General features: G+C 42.3%; 1 protein-coding gene across 4 annotated transcripts in view; it reads left to right on the top strand.

Annotated features, from left to right (window-relative positions):
• Positions 1-531: 531 nt before the first annotated feature.
• FERMT1 (FERM domain containing kindlin 1) overlaps positions 532-20,500 on the top strand; it is a 45,689-nt gene continuing 25,720 nt past the window's right edge. For all 4 annotated transcript variants that reach the window (XM_021665792.2, XM_021665793.2, XM_021665794.2 and 1 more), the window contains exons 1-6: positions 532-618; positions 4,165-4,336; positions 6,769-7,002; positions 10,817-10,963; positions 12,127-12,340; positions 15,385-15,487. In XM_021665792.2, the coding sequence (XP_021521467.2) occupies positions 4,186-4,336; positions 6,769-7,002; positions 10,817-10,963; positions 12,127-12,340; positions 15,385-15,487 (849 nt within the window). In that variant the 5' untranslated portion in view covers positions 532-618; positions 4,165-4,185. The remainder of the gene's footprint in view (positions 619-4,164; positions 4,337-6,768; positions 7,003-10,816; positions 10,964-12,126; positions 12,341-15,384; positions 15,488-20,500) is intronic.

Consider the following 20,500-nt stretch of genomic DNA (forward strand, 5'->3'; position numbering starts at 1 on the left):
CTGGAGTCTCCCGGCCTGGAGGCCCCGGGGTGTGAGGGTTGGGTTTGCCTGGAAGGAGAGGAAGTGGCCGCGCGGCTTTAATCATCTGGGCTAGTCCCCGGCGGGCCTTGGGGGACAGGGAAACTGGAGGCGGCCTTAAAGCGGCGGGATGAGAGGTCGCAAGAGGAGCTGCAGAGTGAGCGTGCGTCCCGCTTCTCGCCGCCAAGCCGCCCATCCGCCACCCTTTGCCCTTAAAAATCTGCAGACTGCGCCTCCTCTCCGAGGGAGCGAGACCTAGCAGGCCCGGGGCTGGGCGTGCCCTCGCCTGCCCCGCCGCGCGCTGCCCTTAGCCGGGCCGCTGGGGGCCGCGCAGGGCGGAGACGGTGCACCTGGCACATTGCGCCCGGCTGGCGGCGGGCACCGAGCCTCAGCGGGAGGTCCCGGCGCAGCTTCGCCCGCGCGCCCTGGCTCCAGCCCTCCCCTGCTGCAGCCTTAGCTGGGCAGCCGCCGATACTGGACGCCCCCCGCGCCCCACTTCGCCATCGCCTCCTCCCCAGCTCTGCCCCGGGCGGTTCGTAGGGACTCAGCTCTCCACGTGCACGTCTGCGAAGCGGGACGCAACAGGCTTCTGGAAAGGAGGTGGGTGCTCCGGAACTAGGGCTGGGGAGCTGGAGGTTGGGAAGCTTTGATGGGCACCAGTGGCTCCTGATCCCCCTACCCGCTTTCCTTCTGCAGCCTCTTGTACTTAAATGGCTGTTGATTGAAAATAATTTCGTCTGGATGTGACCACCTTCTCCTGCCCTATGAATCTGGCCGCACAAAACAAACTTTCAGTCCAGCCATAGGTGCTGCCTTAATGGGAGTAAGGGGCATGCTTATCCACCCAGCATCCGCCCCAGGTCCTACAGAGCTGGCAAAAGACAGACTGAGTGGTCTTCGGTCACCAAACACCTTCAGATCTTCCAGGGGAAGCGTCGGGGACTGTTTCCCCCTCCTTCTTCTCTTTCCTCCTTCCTGCTCTCCATCCCTCCATCCCTCCTTCCCTGCTTTCCTTTCTTTGATTTTCTGCGAAGGGCTGTTGAGCTTCACGTCTGCCAGTAGCTTTGCTTCTTGTTTTGGTCTCCTTAGATGCGTTTTCCTGGCTGAAGTTTGCTCCTATCCTTGACAAGTAACAGCTTGCTGCAGACTAGAAGTTCACTCAAAAATGAAGGCGCAGAAAGATAGGAGAGGAATGCGGGAAAACCAGCTTGTCTAATTTTAGCCTGCATTTTGTTGTAAGGGGAATCAGCATCTATCTATTGCCTAAATGCATAGTGTTTTGATCACCCCGGTTAGGAAAAGAAAAGACCTTATATCGGATCGTCCAGTGAAATAAGCAGTAAGGAATCACCTTTAAAAGTTATTTTCTTTATATACAACACTTTTTTTTTTTTTTTTTTTTTTTTTGAGACAGTTTCTCTCTGTCTCCAGGCCCCAGGCTGGAGTGCAGTGGCTTGATCACCGCTCACTGCAACCTCCGCCTCCTGGATTCAAGCAATTCTCCTGCCTCAGCCTCCCGAGTAGCTGAGACTACAGGCGTGCACCACCATGCCCAGCTAATTTTTGTATTTTTTAATAGAGACGGGGTTTCACCATGTTGGCCAGGATCGTCTCGAACTGACCTTGTGATCCGCCCGCCTCAGCCTCCCAAAGTGCTGGAATTACAGGTGTGAGCCACTGCGCCAGGCCCCAAAACATTTTTAATAACTAGACCTCCCAATCATAGCATTTGCGAAAGTGTAAGGATCTTAAAGTCAAACAGTTCAATGCCAAGTTATGAGGTTGACGATGAAGGGGTATCTTTTTTTGTCTGCTCATCGGGCAAGATTTATGTTGATAGAAATGCTTAGTAAAGGCAACTGAGAATTCAGTTCATGCAGTTTAAGGAGTTTTCTTTCATTCTGGCATTACGACATTATCAAAGTGGTTTCCCAGTGTGGTGGATAAGAGTTTGAAGTTAGAAAGAAAGACCTGGATTTCCATCTGGGCTCTAGCATCTCACTTGCTGTGTGACCTCAGGCAAGTTGCTTCATCTCTCTGAGCCTGAGTTTACTCATTTCTAAGTGAGATTGCTGGGAGGATGAAAAAGGGATAACTGAAGACAGGAGTTAACACACAGAACATCATCCAGTCGGTAGGTGATAAAGGATACCTGAAGCTGATGATGACAGAGGCAAGCAGTTAGGCCTAAAGCAGTCACTGACTAAACCACTCCTCATGCAGAGGGTTCTGTGTGGGCCTCTGTGCATGGCGAGTAGATGCATTGCATCCTTCTGACTAGAAAAACATAAGGAGCTACTTCTGAACTCTTAAATTTGATTCTAACCATAAAATCTGTCCTAAATCTGTTCAGATTTGGAGTATTAAATGTATCTGTGTAACATATTTTGAGATTCTCTTATGCTTACAAATGAGCAGTTTCAAGTGAACACACAGAACAGATATGACACTGGTTGTTGAATTATCATTAAAAGTAATGCTCCTCGGATGTTACCACCATCCCTGGCTTAATATTGATCTGAATAGGTTGAAGGGAGGAACTGAGTATAGCCACGAACCAGCAACATCTGGAGCCTGTTAAGAAATGCATGGCCTGGCTGAGCGCGGTGGCTCACGCCTGTAATTCCAGCACTGTGGGAGGCAGAGGTGGGCGGTTCACGAGGTCAGGAGATCGAGACCATCCTGGCCAACATGGTGAAACCCCATCTAAATACAAAAATTAGCTGGGCGTGGTGGCATCTGCCTGTAATCCCAGCTACTCGGGAGGCTGAGGCAGGAGAATTGCTTGAACCCGGGAGGTGGAGGTTGCAGTGAGCCGAGATCATGGCAACCTCCAGTTTGGGTGACAAAGCAAGACACTGTCTCCAAAAAAAAAAAAGAAAGAAAGAAAAGAAAGAAATGTGTGGCCCCTCCCCGGACCTGCTGATAAAATATGCATTTTAATAGGATACCTGGGGGATTTGTGTACATCCTCAGTTAGAGGAGCCCTTTCTTAGGAGTTTGAGTGCATTGATGTTTCTCAAAAATAGGCCTTATGAAAACACAGATTTCTCATAAGCTGGCTTTACATAGTAAAGTGAAAAAGACTCATTATCATTTAAATGATGTTTACTTTAAATGTTTAAAACAGCCAGGAGCAGTAGCATTATTTATTTCTGTTTAAAAGTAAGAGAGAACTGACATCTCAAGTTTTGTTTAAGTTCTGCCGATTTTGGATTCCAGAGTTCCTGTTACCCCCCAAAACGTTTCAGTTGTGAACGTTCTCTCTTGCTAGCTTCTCCAATTAGGGGAAAACTATGGGTTTGAAGTTCACACCCCCATCTGTACCTTGAAGAGCGAGCTTTTTATATCTGTTACTCCTGTTTTTAAGTCTTTTGGCAAGGATGTATCCAAAAACTTAATTGGTGCATTTATATAATCAATTTTTATATGATATAAAACAATAATAAGTAAATCAAATACATAGCAATAATTACTAATGACTCATATCTTTATATGCACTTAAGGTAAAACTATATATTACAATGACTGAAATAGGATTTTGGCTTTTTAAATTTTTTGAGCTTTATTATAAAATATAAATTTTTGTAGGAGGAATGTAATAATATACATGTATTAAAGATATTAGAGATAAGAGATTTTAATGACATCCCTTAAGCATCAACTTTATTGAAGTGTAATTTGCATACAACAAAATGTATTGAACGGTAATATATTTAAAATCTGTGCATTTTACTACATGCAAATTATACCTTAATAAAATTGAGTTTTTAAAACGGTAACATGGAACATTGCCTATTGCCAGAATAGTTGAGAGAAGGTCAAAAGAAGTCAATAGAGAGAGGAAATGAAGATTGAAGCATTGGGTGGACAAAGAAATACAGAGCCAAATGGTCTTGGATGAGTGGGTGAATGGAAAAATGAAGAACATAAATTTAGACAGTTTGAGACCATTTTTATAAAGTTTTTTGTCTTTAAAGTTAAGATGCTGAATTTAATATCTGGAGTATCAGAAACTTTGCAGAGTTTTTTGAAGAGGAGGTTAAAATGAAAAACAAAACGAAAAACAGAAATTTTGCTCTGCAAGTCTACTGGCACGTCCCCTTTCCTTCCCACATTCCAATCTATGTCTGCCTTTGTGTTCAGAAGACACCAGCATTTGCCACAATGCTGTCATCCACTGACTTTACAACTGCCTCCTGGGAGCTTGTGGTTCGCGTTGATAATCCCAATGAAGAAGAGCAGAAAGATGTCACACTGCAAGTGTCTGGAGACCTTCATGTCGGGGGAGTGATGCTCAAGTTAGTAGAACAGATCAGTAAGTTACTCTTGCTTTATGGTTTCTCTGTATTTGAAACCCTGTCTGTTGCATCACTGCTAATGGCTGGTCTAAATTTTTGTGATCATCTATCTTGTAATGGCCTGGAGAGCAATCCCCCACCCCTCATCCCAGAGGAAAGAGAGAAATAGAGAGCCCAGGCTGGGTGCTGTGGCTCACACCTGTAATCTCAGCCCTTTGGGAGGCCGAGGTTGGAAGATCACCTGAAGTCAGGAATTCGAGAACAGCCTGGCCAACATGTTGAAACCCCATCTCTACTAAAAATATAAAAATTAGCCAGGCATGGTGGTAGATGCCTGTAATCCCAGGTACTCAGAAGCCTGAGGCAAGAGAATCATTTGAACCCAGGAGGTGAAGTTTGCAGTGAGCCAAGATCGTGCCGCTGCACTCCAGCCTGTGTGAAAGAGCAAGACTCAGTCTCAAAGAAAAAAATACAAAAACTTGAGTCTTTGGTGCCAAGTAAAGTTCCCAGTAGGTATAATGCTGGACTTCAACAGGGATGGAACCCATTCCACTAGTGACATCTAATGTGGCTTTAGGTAGCTTGGCATTTGAATGCTGTGTTAATTCTCTGTTTATACTTGACAGCTTAGTGATAAATTGGTGCTGCAGTGTCTTTTAACACTTATCCACCACTTACTACTCTCCCTGTTTAAGGAAAGAAATCTTCAGTGTTACATTCTTCACATCAGGAGTCAACATTGTCAACCTAGAATTTAGTAACATTCTCTTTTCTTTGTGCTTATTTTACCTTCTATTTAAGGCCTTGGAGGCTGGCTTTTCATTTACTCTAGCAAGATAGTTTTTTTTTTTTAAGTAAGTCCTTATTGACATATAATATACATACAGAAAAGTTCACTTATTATAAACAAGGGTTCACTTATCTTAAACAGTTCAATGAATGTTCTCTAAGTCTCGTAACCACTCAGATCAAGAAATAGAACATCACCTGTTCCCAACCCAAGCTCCATACCTTGACCTCTCCCAGTCACTGTCACCAAGGGTAACCACTATCCTGACTAATAACACCACAGGAATAATATGCCTGATTTTGAACTTTATACGAATGAGATTATAAAAGATATACTCTTATACATTGACTTTCTTTCACTCAAAATTATGTCTGTGACAGTTATCCATATTGTTGCCTATTGTTTTCATTCATTTTTATTGCTATACAAGATTCCACTGTATGAATATGCCACAATTATTTATCCATTTACCTCTTAACGGGCATTTGGGTTGTTTCCATTCTCATGCACTTACAGAAAAAGCTCTACACCACCTATCTTTCAGTGATCATTTCTGTTGGGTGGTATAGCTCAAATAAAAAAATGATGATTCATAAGATTTTCCAAAATACTTGTGCCAGGTTATGCTTCTACTAACAGCATTAAGAGGAGAGTTTTCTGGTTGGGTGAGGTGGCTCACATCTGTAATCCCAGCACTTTGGGAGGTCGAGGCAGGTGGATCATGAGGTCAGGAGTTCGAGACCAGCCTGGCCAACATAGTGAAACCCCATCTCCACTAAAAATACAAAAATTAGCCAAGCATGGTGGCACACGCTTGTCGTCTCAGCTACTCATGAGGCTGAAGCAGGAGAATTGCTTAAACCCAGGAGGAGGAGGTTGTTGTGGGCTGAGATTGCATCACTGCACTCCAGCCTGGGCAACAGAGCAAGGCTCTGCCTCAAACAAAAAAAAAAAGAGAGAGAGAGAGAGAGGGAGAGAAATATTTAAAGAAAAATAAGAAAGCAAAGATACAGATAGCTCTTAAAATAAAAGATTGAAAATTGACTTCAACATTGATGAAGGGAAAAGATTCTATTTTAATGCCAACGTTAAAGGAGAGGAAAGATTTGACATTAATACTAACATTGAGAGGGAGAAAATATGTTAACTCTGACTTCAGTTTAAACACTTTGGATATGGTGGTACTGATAAAGAGGTGGACATTACTGAGAAGAATGAAATGTCAGTTGTACAGTACTTCTGTGTGGACTTCAGGGCCTATTGATACTCCCTTGTGACACAGTGGTATAAGGATACATTTCTATAAGAGAAATAATCTTGATTAAACACAGTCAGGTGCTGTTGGCCTTCTGAGAAAGGGCCCCGGCACAGAGAGATTTTAGCAGAGAACTTTAGCGTTCATTGTGAACACATTTTTATATTTCTTTTCCTCCACGGTATTTAAATGTAAATGATGGTAAGGTTCAGTCCCTATTATTTCCCTGGAGACTTTGGAAAGAAGACAAGGGTTATTGAGCCTGGAATTGTAAAAGGCGATGGGAAGCTGAAGATCAGTTTTGGTTTCCGTTTTTTGCACACAATGAAATTGATTCTGCAGCTCCAGGACCCTCCATGCTGGGCTCTCTCTCGTTTTACTTAATTGTGTTTTCATTTTTGCAGACATATCCCAAGACTGGTCAGACTTTGCTCTTTGGTGGGAACAGAAGCGTTGCTGGCTTCTGAAAACCCACTGGACCCTGGACAAATATGGGGTCCAGGCAGATGCAAAGCTTCTCTTCACCCCTCAGCATAAAATGCTGCGCCTTCGCCTGCCGAATTTGAAGATGGTGAGGTTGCGAGTCAGCTTCTCAGCTGTGGTTTTTAAAGCTGTCAGTGATATCTGCAAAACCCTGAGTGAGTACCCTGGAAGGGCCCCTGTGCCCTTTAGACTCTTGCAAAGGAAGACAGGAAAACTATGTGTGCATTCTGCCTACTTCAAGCAATGGACTAGAGAACATTCACCTATTAGGAAGCACACGTTTAAGCCCAGTTCTGGATATTGCAGCCATTTAAGTGTAGTTAAGCCAAGTGGAACATTATTGGCATAAATCAGGTACATCTCCACAAAACTTAAAACTATTCCAGACCAGGTGCGGTGGTTCATGCCTGTAATCTCAGCACTTTGGGAGGTCAAGGCAGGCGAATCATGAGGTCAAGAGATCAAGACCATCCTGGCCAACATGGTGAAACTCCATCTCTACTAAAAATACAAAACTTAGCTGGGCATGGTGACGCATGCTTATAGTCCCAGATACTTGGAAGGTGGAGGCAGGAGAATTGCTTTAACCCAGGAGACAGAGGTTACAGTGAGCCGAGATCGTGCCACTGTACTCTAGACTGGGTGACAAAGAGAGACTCTGTCTCAAAAAAAAACAACAACAACAAAAAACTGTTCCACAAGAGATTTGTAAATAGACAAGATAAATCATTAAGATTGCCCCCACAAATTTATTTATCCAAGCTATACTCAAACATTGTTATACAGTACTTAAGACAAAAAAAGAATTATATTAAATACTTAATCACCATAAAGCTATGTATCTTAATTGTTTTTGAGATAATGGTGTTGCAAAGTCTTAATTGCTTCATTAAGAAGTGGCTCAAGTAAATAACTGTTCACAAAAATCACTTATGAAGTGATTAAGCATAAAAGTATACTTAATTGTGAATTTAAACCTAATTACTTATAGATTTGGTATCCTATAATTTAACAGTCATAAAGACAACACTACCCAAGCCATTCTTTTCTTTTTAAAACTCCATAAAGGGAAGGAAACACACCATGAAGGTATTCTCATTTTATATTTTTTGAAAGTATTATAGGCATATTTATTGATTCCAAAACCAAAAGTCAACATCTGAACCCAGAATAGATAATATGTAGTGAGTAATCTATTTTTTCCATTAAACCATAAACTACTTTATTCACTCATTCAGCAAATATTTATTGAGCACCTACTGTGTCCCAGGCATTGTGGTGAATGCTAGGGATACACTAGTGATACAGAGCTAAAATCCCTGCCCACCTGGAGTTGGCATTTTAGCAGGCAGAGGCAGACACTAACCAATAAATGTAAATGTAACAAATTTTAAAATGTAAATGTAACAAGTAAAAAAAGAATGTAAGAGGTTAAAATGGGATGGATAGTACTTAAAAAAAGAGAAAACCTATCAGCAGAATTGGAAATGCCAGGGTTGGGCAGTGGGGGCTGGTATGATATATGAAATGGAGTGAGGGCAGAAACCATTTCCTGAACATCTCTGCATTCCTCACTCCAGTCACAATGCCCGGCACACAATAACTATTGAGTGAACAAATGAACAGAACCTTTCATTACAGAATGTAAGTTGTGGTCTTGTCCATGGTGTGCAAATGGCAAGCATTAGGACACCTTATTTTTTGGCAATATTCTAATGAAGATTTGAAAACAAAGTAAATGATTAAATAAAATAGTATATTCTACATACCACAGTAGACTAGAAGCACACATCATAGTTGAGGCCAAAAACTTAAAGCTTTCAAATAAACAGAAGCAGTCAGAAGTTCTCTTTTCCTGATTATCTCTTTGTGGTAGTTTTAAAGGCTCAACTTGGTGTTTCTAATCATTGCATTTTATACCTTATCAATTGAAGTGAAAATTCAGCAGTTTAGTGGTTTTTTTCCTTGAAGAATAGAAAAGATACAAATATTGGCCTTGAAGATACAGGTGTTTCTGTTTCGTTGTTTTGCTTTTAGTGCTCACAGGGAAATTTTTTATTCATGACCGGGTTTTGTGTATAAATTATGCATTTGGAATGGTCACAGGTGTGTTGCAACCTGACAGTCTTTGGCTGCTAGGGAGAGTCAAGCTAAACTGCTAGGCTCAGTCTCAACACTGAGCAGTGTATGAATGAAATGATGAGAGAACCTAATGGAATCAGTGCACTTACCTTCAGCAAAGCTGACTGGAGACTAAAAGTCCACATTAATTGGCTTTTACCTGGAATGATAGCCACTAGTGTGGCTTAAAGGTAATCAGCAATTCTAATCAACAATTATAAACATATTTGATTAATGGGGGAAATGGAGATTATCAAAGTTTCAGCTCCCAGAAGCAGACCCTGAGATAAGGATTCAAATACAAATAGTTTATTTAGGAGGTGATGCCAGGAAATACTACTGGGTACAGGGAAGTAAGACAGAAAAGAAGAGTGTCACCAACCAAGTTACACTTCAGCAGCTGGTGACTTCTGGGAGAGAGTATAGACGCAGCCTCAGGGTAAAGATGTTTATGCAGCACTGTGGACAGTCACTGAAGGCTACTCTTGGGGAGCATTCATTCCCTGAATGTGTGGGCTGTTGCATGTGTAGGTAGGCAGTGCAGACCCTGGCCAGCTGTCAGACCAAAGCTTCTGGCAGAAAGACACATGGTCTAGATTCCACCGGCAGCCAGGTGAGGACCAAGAAGATATGGGCAGGGCATGAGGACATTGCCACAGGGATGAAATGAGCTGATGGGCAGTGCATAAAAGAAAGACCTTCAAGATCTGTGGTCTGTAAAGAAAAAGGAAGCAGGACCTTGGTTTGTTGGTTAAAAAACTGGAAAAAGGAAAGGGAGAGGGAGCAAGGAAGAGAAATGTATTAGTTCATTTTCATACTGCTGATAAAGACATACCCAAGACTGGATAATTTACAAAAGAAAGAGGTTTAATGGACTTACATTTCCACATGGCCGGGGAGGCCTCACAATCATGGCAGAAGGTGAGGAGGAGCAAGGCACGTCTTACATGGATGGCAGCAGGCAGAGAAAGGTTGTGCAGGGAAACTCCTTATAAAACCATCAGATCAGCCAGGCATGGTGGCTCATGCCTGTAATCCCAGCACTTTGGGAGGCTAAGGTGGGCAGATCACAAGGTCAGGAGTTTGAGACCAGCCTGGCCAACATGATGAAACCCTGTCTCTACTAAAAATGCAAAAATTAGCCAGGCATGGTGGTGGGAACCTGTAATCTCAGCTACTTGGGAGGCGGAGACAGGAGAATTGCTTGAAATTGGAAGGTGGAGGTTGCAGTGAGCCAAAATCATGCTACTGCACTCCAGCCTGGTAAACAAGAGTGACACTCTGTCTCAAAAAAAAAAAAAACAACAACAACAACAAAAACCATCAGATCTTGTGAGACTTAATCACGGAAAGACCCACCCCCATGATTCAATTACCTCCCCCTGGGTCCCTCCCTCAACACATGGGAATTCAAGATGAGATTTGGGTAGAGATGCAGCCAAACCATGTCAGGAAGAAAGGGGAGAGAGAGGTAAAGTTAGTGGTAAATAGGTAACAAGAAAAGCATAATGCTAATAATGGCTGAAGCTGAGCAGGGAGCACATGAAGGGGACATTATACCATTCCCTTTGCCTTAGATACCTTTGAAATACTTTTATAATAAATTTTTTTAACTAGAAATTTCACTAGACTGAATCTCCCTCCACTCTTTTCTCCCCCAACCTACTTTGGCGGTCTCGGTTCCCCTTTCCCCTTCTATTTCTTCAAAAGGGATGCAGTTTAGTCCCATTTACTTTTCAGAAATTTCCTAAGAAATGATTTCAAATGCACAAAATGACTCTGAGTCTTAGAAGGATTTTTGTTTTTACTTTCTCTTTTTCTTCATTTTTAAAAAAATTTTATTTCTAGATATTAGAAGATCAGAAGAGCTTTCCTTGTTAAAGCCTTCTGGTGACTATTTTAAGAAGAAGAAGAAAAAAGACAAAAATAATAAGGAACCTGTAATTGAAGATATTCTAAACTTAGAGAGTTCTCCAACAGCTTCTGGTTCACCAGGTAAGATTTGTGACAGGTGTTTTGTTGTTTGAATGTAGAGTAAAATTCAAGAGGATAATACACCTCTCCTCCCACCCCTTCCAAACAAAGGAGAAATTAAATTGCAGAACTGATGTGATAGGAAAGGCTATCTAGTTAAGTTTAGAATTAACAGAAATGTGTTTTAGACTTTTTTTTTCAACAAGCATGCTTAATAACTCATTATTTGAATTGTATATCTGATGTTGCTGAGGAATGCAAAATTTTAGTACCACTGACCACAAATTTGGGAGAAAGAGTGATATTTAGAAAAAAGATAAGTGACTGGGCGTGGTAGCAGGTGCCTGTAATCTCAGCTACTGTGGAGGCTGAGGCAGGAGAATCACTTGAACCCAGGAGGTGGATGTACTCCATCCTGGAGTAAGACTCTGTCTCAAAAAAAAAAAAAAAAAGAAAGAAAGAAAATAGGTGGTCCCCAATGTTTGTCTGTGTTGATTTTTGGAGGCTTATTTGAGTTCCAAGGCTTTTGATGAGCTGAATTTACAGATAAGACTATTACTTGTCTATTACTAACTCTCTAGCATCATGATCCATATTATCTTTTTTTTTTTTTTTTGTGTGTGTGTGTGTGTGTGTGGTTTTGAGACAATTTCACTCTTCTTGTCCAAGCTGGAGTGCAATGGCATGATCTCGGCCCACCACAACCTCCACCTTCCTGGATTCAAGCAATTCTCCTGCCTCAGCCTCCCGAGTAGCTGGGATTATAGGCATGTGCCACCACGCCCAGCTAATTTTGTATTTTTAGTAGAGACAGGGTTTTTCCATGTTGATCAGGCTAGTCTTGAACTCCCGACCAGGAGATCCACCTGCCTCAGTCTCCCAAAGTGCTGGATTACAGGCGTGAGCCACCGTGCCCAGCCTTTTTTTTGTTTTTTGAGGTTAAGTCTTGCTATGTTTCCCTGGCTGGTCTCAAACTCCTAGGCTCAAGCAATCCTCCGACCTTAGCCTCCCAAGTAGCTAGGATTATAGACGTGGGCCACAGTGCCCAGCTTGACTTATATTATTTTAAATGGTGCCAACATTTAAAGTTAAAACTCATTTTAGTGTAAGTAATGTTAATATTTTCCTGAACATTTCTATCCCTGGATTCTCATATCATAGTTCATGCTCCCCTTGCCTTGCAGCAAGTCCTGGTTTATACAGTAAAACCATGACCCCTATATATGACCCCATCAATGGAACACCAGCATCATCCACCATGACTTGGTTCAGTGACAGCCCTTTGACGGAGCAAAACTGCAGCATCCTTGCGTTCAGCCAACCCCCCCATTCCCCAGAAGCACTTGCGGATATGTACCAGCCTCGGACTCTGATTGATAAAGCCAAGCTCAATGCAGGGTAAGGACGTGGCGCCTTTGACTTCTCCCTGAGCCAGTGCCGACATAGTAAGAGACGGGGGACCATGTTTCATTTTCAAGTTGGTAGGCCTAGGGATTGTACTTTATTTGCAAAAGTCAGTACTGATTTTAGTAACAAAGGGGGAAAATTCAGTCTTTGGTCATTTCAGTATATTTAACGTGTGTCTAAATCTACATGTTTGGGTAACGCAATGGATTTACTATCTGTGAATACCAATTCTTTGCCACTGCAGATATGGAAAGCATATTTTATGGGATGTAGGGGAGTTAATAAGTGTGTTGTCCCCAGGGGTCAGTGGGGGAGATCCTAGGTGGCCCACCAGGCTTACACGGTCTTTTGTAGAATGCCACTCTTCTCTTTAGGCATTCTAATGAGCAAGTCCTTGAGTTCTGTTTGAAATGGTCTCAAAAAATATACCCAGACTATTTCTGAAGCTACCATTTCCGTTGTTCCCTATTGCCTACCAGATAAAGTCAATCTTGTCAACAGCATTCAACTCCCTAGAAGAGCTGGCCGCAGCAAGTGTCTCCACATCCTCCCACGCTCTTACCACCCCATGCCACCAGGTGCACACTCACTCTTTCTGTCACTATCTCACCTGCAGGACCATTCCCTTTGTGGGAAGTAGAAAAATTCCTCTTCAAAGTTTCCTTTCTTGTTTAAAAAAAATGTGTAAGTGTTAAGAATAAGAGTTTGTTTTAAATACTTTCTTCAAAAGCCTTCTTGCTTTTTGCTAACAGCCCTATCCTATGTAGTGTTAGACATGCTTATAGGCACGTAGTACATTCTATGTCCTTGTATGTCCGAAACGTCTGTGCTGGATGTGCTCACAGGCATGTCCCAGCCTGCAGCCTCTGCCCCTTCCTTATTTGGATTTCCTTTTTTTGCTCTCCATCGCTTTTACCTGTTTAAAAAAGTTTCAAGTTATTAGCCAATCAAGTTTTAAATTGTGAGGTCTGGCTCCAGCCAATGGACATCAAACACAGCAGTAAAAGCAACCCCAAATGTGTAAAAAATAAATATGTCTGCTTTCCTTTGTTCATTGTACTCTCGTGGCAAAATTGCTAACAGGGGTACCCTTTCTGCAGGAAGTAAAAAAAAAAAAAAAAAAATGCTTTGCTATAAAATCCTTGGTGCCAGTATTAATTTTTCTTTGTGGCACCAAAAAGAAAAATTTTACACTTAATACCCCTTTACCAACTGGTCAGTCCCTGCCTGTTCTTTAAGGCCCAGCCACATGCTGTCTCCTGCTCAAGGATGACCTTCAAGATTGCCCCTCTCCTTGTAGCTCTGTCCTGACACTTTGCTCACTCTAACATCACATTGCCCCTTTATTATGAGGCTTGGTCTCCCCTAGCAGACTGTCAACTCCTTTAGGATGGTGATTTCATGTTGGTCATCCTCTTTGCCCACAGGGGCCTAACATAATAGAAGTTCAAGTCATTGTTATTCAGTGGTATTGAATGACACTCATTCCCCTCTTATTTTGTTAACTTTTAATCTCCATTCCTCCACCCCTCACCATTTCCCAGTTTTTGTTTCTCAACTCTAGACCTCCACCATGTATTGTAGTACAGGAACCCCTAGCCACATGTGGATATTTAAATGTGGATTGGATTTTTAATTAATTAAAATTAAAATAAGGCACTAACAGCCACATTCAGCTGGGGCTAATGCATCGAACAGCACAGATACGAATATTTCTCTCATTGCAGAAAGTTCTAGACAGTAATACAGAGCTGGCATTGGGGCAAACCATCTGGTAAAAGGAGAAGTGGTGTGGGCACTCAGGACATACAGATTCTCAAGCTGACCCCATAACCAGGCCTGTGCCTTTTTTTTTTTTTTTTTTTTTCATACACTGTCATCCAGGCTGGAGTGCAATGGCACAATCTTGGCTCACTGCAACCTCCACCTCCTGGGTTCCAGCGATTCTCCTGCCTGCCTCAGCCTCCCAAGTAGCTGAGATTATAGGCAGTTGCCACATGCCTGGCTGATTTTTGCATTTTTAGTAGAGACAGTGTTTCAGCATGTTGCCCAGGCTGATCTCGAACTCCTGACCTCAGGTGATTTGCCCGCCTTGGCCTCCCAAAGTACTGGGATTACAGGTTTGAGCCACCACACCCAGCCGAGGCCTTTGACCTTTAAGGATGATCTAATGTCATTCAGACTGTGTCTCTTCGTCTACAAAGATGAGGTAATGAGAACTGCCCTGGCCTCTTTATTGGATTACTTTAGAGTATCCATGAGAAAAAAATCTATAAAGCACTTTGAAAACTATAAGATAAAATGCAAATATAAGCTATTATTATATGCTTATTGGTTTTTGGTTATACAGGTTGCGTACCCCTTATCTGAAATGCTTGAGACCAGAAGTGTTTTGGATTTGGGAATTTTTTTTATATTTTTTCAGAATTTGGGGACATTTGCATTATACTCACGAATCGAGCATCCCTAATCCAAAATTCTGAAATTCAAAATGCTTCAGCGAGGCTGGACGCAATGACCCACGCCTATAATCCCAGCACTTTGGGAGGCCAAGGCAGGCAGATCACCTAAAGTCCGGAGTTCAAGACTAGCCTTACTAGCCATCATGGAGAAACCCCCTCTGTACTAAAAATGCAAAACTTAGCTGGGCATGGTGGCACACATCTGTAGTCCCAGCTACTCAAGAGGCTGAGGCAGGAGAATCACTTAAACCCGGAAGGTGGAGGCTGCAGCAAACCAACATCGCACTACTGCACTCCAGCCTGGGAGACAGAGGAAGACTACGGCTCAAAAACAAAAAGAAAAGAAAAGAAAAGGAAAAAACAGCTTCAGTGAGCATTTCTTTTGAGCATCAGGTCAGCGCTGAGAAAGTGTCAGATTTTGGAGCATTTCAGGTTTTCAAATTAGGGCTACTCAATCTGTATGACCCTGATTTTGTTTAAGGATATATATGTAATATATAATATATAACATAATAGTATAATGGATATATGTAAAATTGATTGGCTTTTAAAACTCACACTATCGTTTTCTAGATGGCTGGACTCCTCACGCTCTCTTATGGAACAGGGCATCCACGAGGATGAGCAGCTGCTGTTACGATTTAAATACTACTCTTTCTTCGACTTGAATCCTAAAGTAAGAAACTTTTTCTCTCTTCTCTTTGTCTTTTTAATATGAATGCATGGAAATATCAAGTTGAGGCATTTGGTTATGAAAATGAGGATGAATTTATTTGTGTGATCGCCTGTTTAGCCCTGTTGGGTGAGAGTGATACATGGACCCTGGTCTCTGAATTTTTATCCTTTGGTTTCTACTGAGCACGGTAAGCTGCTACCGAGTTAGCTGGAGTCTCTAGGGATCTTAGTGCCTAGCACGGCCACGCACTGCCCCTCTCCATTCACAGAAATGGTCAAACAAGACAAGAGCGGCTCACAGAGCTGGAGTTCTTAATGCTGAGGAAGGAAAGGAGTTGTCAGAGGTCAAGGTTAAAGGCAGCTTCCCGTGAACAAGCTAGGTCCACATGATGGTACACACAGGACTCCGAACTCCAGTGCCTACTCTTTGGAATTGAGGGAAAGGGATCATCTATGTAATACCTTTTTCTCAGCTGGTCACCCAGATGGTCGTCAACTCCATTTTCACTGCACATCTCCCACCTAAAGTCTATCAGGATAACGAATGAGTGAGGTAAGTCCTTTGAACTGCCTCTTCCTTGCTCCTGATGAGCTGGTTTGTAGAGCTGAGAGTCAGTGGTACAATGGCCCGATGTCAATGATGTAAACTGGATGACTGCTCCTCTGAGCGCGCAGGGTCACTGCGTTCCGTGTTCCCATCACTGTTTTGTGTGTGCTGTTGCTCTTTTCCATTTACTGCCAGACCCCTGGGGGACCTTGCGTTGGTCAGCCTTTCTGTACAGACCCTTTCCTCTACAGCAGTGTTTCTGCCTCTTCTTCTTGGTTCTGACTTTAGGTCTGGTCTGCAAAGGCTCACCTCAGCTTCCACTGTTTCCCCAACTGGCATCTTCAGAACAAACCTTGTTCCTTGTCATTTCTAAGGAGAGGTTCCTGCTCAGTCTTTGATTTTTATCCCAAGGACCAAGCTTGTATCTGGAATGCGTAAGTGAATCATGGCAAAAGGGCAGATTTTGGCTTTTCTTCAATAAAATCTTCAGGAGAAATTATGGTACTTCTTCTCCTGTACAGTTGGCTTGGCTTTTTTTTTTTTTTAACTGTACTGTGAATTATGCAACTGTCCACGGTTTTTTGTTTTTGTTTTTGTTTTTGTGTTGTCTGCTAAAACCAAAGCCATACTTTTTTATTTTATTTTTAAGCCTCATTCATGGATCAACTTTAGTCTTTCCCTGCTTAACTCTTAATTTAAGCTATCTTGTTGTATGATGTCTGTTCTAATAAGCTGCCTTACATTTTTTTCTGAAAATAGAAAACATATAAATAAAATATGCCCATGCATTTTCTAATCGCTAAGTCAATAATTTGGTCCCATCTTATGTCTTCAAATCTGTGTCCCGTCTGTGGTTTGTTTATATGTTTATTTATTGAGCAACTACTGTAGGCCAGGAACTAAGTTGGGTACTGAGAACTCAAAACTGTTGTATATTAAAATAATGTTTTCCAATTAATAAGATACATAGGATTACAAAATGAAACAGTTATAATGAACTGTAGTGACCAAACCCTTTTTCAAAATGTATATAGTAATATATTTTTAGTTCATTGAATAAATAAGATCTGACGCCAGTTCTCGTAACTACCATAATTTCAAAGTAGTGAGGTGGGTGAGCATTACTTGAAGACAGCAGCAACAACTGACATACAGAAGGAGAAAAGTCTTGGTTCTGGTGGTCACAGAGTGACAAGAACTCTGCAGTGTTGTGGTTCATGGCTCATGCTCATCATGAGAGGAAATGCTAAATTTCCATTAGAAGTCGGTGCAAATGGAGAGATTGTGTTTCCTCATACAAGCTCGTGGACCACCTGGTAATCAAACTCCCAAGTCCGAGAACCCCAGATTCAGAACCCCTGCGCTGAGACCACATTCAGGTTCCACTCTTTCCAGAAAGGAGCTTTTTTCTACTTTTGGTCACATGGGACTTTGCCTTCTCTGAGCCACAGCTGAGTACTGCACAGTTTCAGGACTCACGCCTCTAATCCCTCCACATCTGGATCTTTTTTCTACAAATAGAGAACCAAGTCCTTGGAGACAGAGACCACATCTGGTACTTCCTTTGCCCCCCCACCCCACATGCTGTGAGTCAGGCTTTCCCACTTTAGGCACCTGATCAATGATAGGATCACTCAGCCCCTGGGGACCCTTCCAGCAGTTTCTTTGCCAAGAGACTCCCCCATTCAGTCTCCTGCTTCAGAACTGAGCTTGAGCTAAAAAGAATGCAGCTCAGTCATCCGCCCCCTGAAAAAACGTCAGGAACATGTAAGTGACTTCACAGTCAAATAAGCCAGATAATGGTAGATCATTGGTATCAATATAGAGGAGTAGGGTTAAATATGTATTTGTCTAAAAAGTGGAAGAAAGAAAATGAATCATACTCCAGAAGGGGACAAGGACACTGAAGCTGAGGGTCACACGGGCTATTGTCTCAGGCTCTTTGGCCTCCAGCCTCTGCTTGCTTAATTGGTGAGGAGCTCCCTCTTCGTAGCCTAAGAAGTGAAACCTATTTGAATCTGGCAGCCACACACAGAACCTGTCAACCCAAAGGTGACAGGAAGACTCGGGATAGCAGGACATGGCTTTGGGGCACACAGTGATCCTCAGCCACTTTACTACCTATGGCAGCGCTCCCTTCCCTCCCCTCTTAAAATTAGAAATAAAATCAAGTTTAAGACTCCTACTCTGTGCTGCAAAAATATAGGGGGATATAGAAATTTATGATGTAGGCCAGGCGCAGTGGCTCATGCTTGTAATCTCAGCACTTTGGGAGGCCAAGGCGGGTGGATCACCTGAGGTTGAGAGTTCGAAACCAGACAGACCAACATGGAGAAACCTTGTCTGGGCATGGTGGCGCATGCCTGTAATCCCAGCTACTCGGGAGGCTGAGGCAGGAGAATCGCTTGAACCTGGGAGGCGGAGGTTGTGGTGAGTCCAGATCACACCATTGCACTCCAGCCTGGGTGACAGAGACAGACTCCATCTAAAAAAAAAAAAAAAAAAAAAGATGTAGTTTGTGTTCTCGTGGCAGCTATAGTCAACTCTAAGAAGAGGAGATGGCACCCATGAAGCCACTGCAAATTTACAAGGCACCCTACACATAGGAACTAAAATCTCCAGTGAGGATTAAGGAGCTGCTCTGGCTTTCAGAGGAGAGATTCGTACTGGCCACAGGTCCTTAGTAACAAGTACTGATTAAAATCTCAGATATATAAAATGCTAGAATTTAACATTTCAAAAATAATAGACTCCTCCGGGCACAGTGGCTCATGCCTATAATTGCAGCACTTTGGGAGGCCGAAGCAGGCAGATCACTGAGGTTAGAAGTTCAAGACCAGCCTGGCCAAGGTAGTGAAACCCCGTCTCTACTAAAAATACAAAAGTTAACCAAGTATGGTGGTATGCGCCTGTAATCCCAGCTACATGGAGGCTAAGGCAGAAGAATCACTTGAACCCAGGAGGCAGAGGTTGTAGTGAGCCAAGATCGCACCATTGCACTACAGCCTGGGCAACAAGAGCAAAACTCTTGTCTCAAAAAATAAATAAAATAATAATAGACTCAAAAAATGAAAATGTTACACCTGGCAAAAAAACACTATAAGCAAAGTAAAAGTCTTTACAACACATACTACAGACAAAAGACTAATTTCTCTAATATGTAAAGAGCTCCTAAAAATCAATAATAAGAAGACCAACAACCTAGTAGCCTAGTGGGCAAAGGATGTAAACATATTGTTCATAGAAAAGGAACTACAATGCTTTACAATGGCAAAGATCAAAAAGTTTCACATACTATCTTGGCAAGAGTGTCGGGAAATGGGCTCTCTCATATACTCCTTGTAGGTCAAAGTACAATTAGTTTATGGAAGGCAATTTGGCAGTAATTCTACATAGCTTTGATTCAGCCAATCCACTCCTACCTAGGTATTTATAGCACAGTTATACTCACACATGCAAACTGACATGTGTGTATACAAAGATGGTTATTATATTATTTGTTTTAGGAAAAGACTGGAAACCACCTAAATGTCCATCACTAGAGAACTGGTTAAATACATTATGATACATTCATACCATGTTGTTTTTAAAAAGAATGAATCTGTTCTTTTTTGATATGAAACAGATTCCAGGTATATTATTAAAAGATGCAAAACACCTCATAGAGAGGCTACCATTTCTGGGGGACAAGGTAGAGAGGGGGACTGACTTTTTAATTGAATACTCTTTTGTCCCTTTTGAGTCCATTCATAAATGGATTCATTTATCATATACTCTTTTGCCCCTTTTTAAATGTGTTCAGAATATGTGAATTAAAAAAACACACATTTTATAACTCTAATAGTTCATAGTATTTTAGTGTTTAGTACAGGAAAAGCACATCTGTTTTAATAAGAGGCCTGGAGGATTCTGAAAGCTGGTCCCGGGCTAATAGGGAATCTTAAGTAATTAGATCTAAATAGTAACCCCTTCTTAAGAAAGAGCAGGAAAACTATGATAGGTACGTTTTGTTATTTGCTTTTATTGTTGGTTGGTGGAATGACGGAGGAGGGTGGAGGGTTTACTGAACCGACTAGACAGGGAGAAACAGGGATTCAAGAAGTGGAGAGGCGGCAGGATCCATGTGGTTCCAGCTTGGGGGTTCTATTTTCTTTTCTTCTTTTTTGTTTTCTTTTTTTTGTTTTGTTTTGTTTTGTTTTGTTTGAGACACAGTTTTACTCTGTTGCCCAGGCTGGGGTGCAGTGGCACATTCTTGGCTCACTGCAACCTCTGCCTCCTGGGTTCAAGCGATTCTCCTGCCTCAGTCTCCCAAATAGCTGGGACTACAGGCGCCCACCACCACACCTGGCTAATTTTTGTATTTTTAGTAGAGATGGGGTTTCACCATGTTGGCCAGGCTGGTCTCGAACTCCTGACCTCAAGTGATCCTCGAGCCTCAGCCTTTCAAAATGCTGGGATTACAGACCT

The sequence above is a fragment of the Aotus nancymaae genome, unplaced genomic scaffold (assembly GCF_030222135.1).
Source record: "Aotus nancymaae isolate 86718 unplaced genomic scaffold, 86718_ANA_hifiasm-v0.15.2.pri h1tg000029l, whole genome shotgun sequence".
In the NCBI taxonomy this organism is placed as follows: Eukaryota; Metazoa; Chordata; class Mammalia; order Primates; family Aotidae; genus Aotus; species Aotus nancymaae.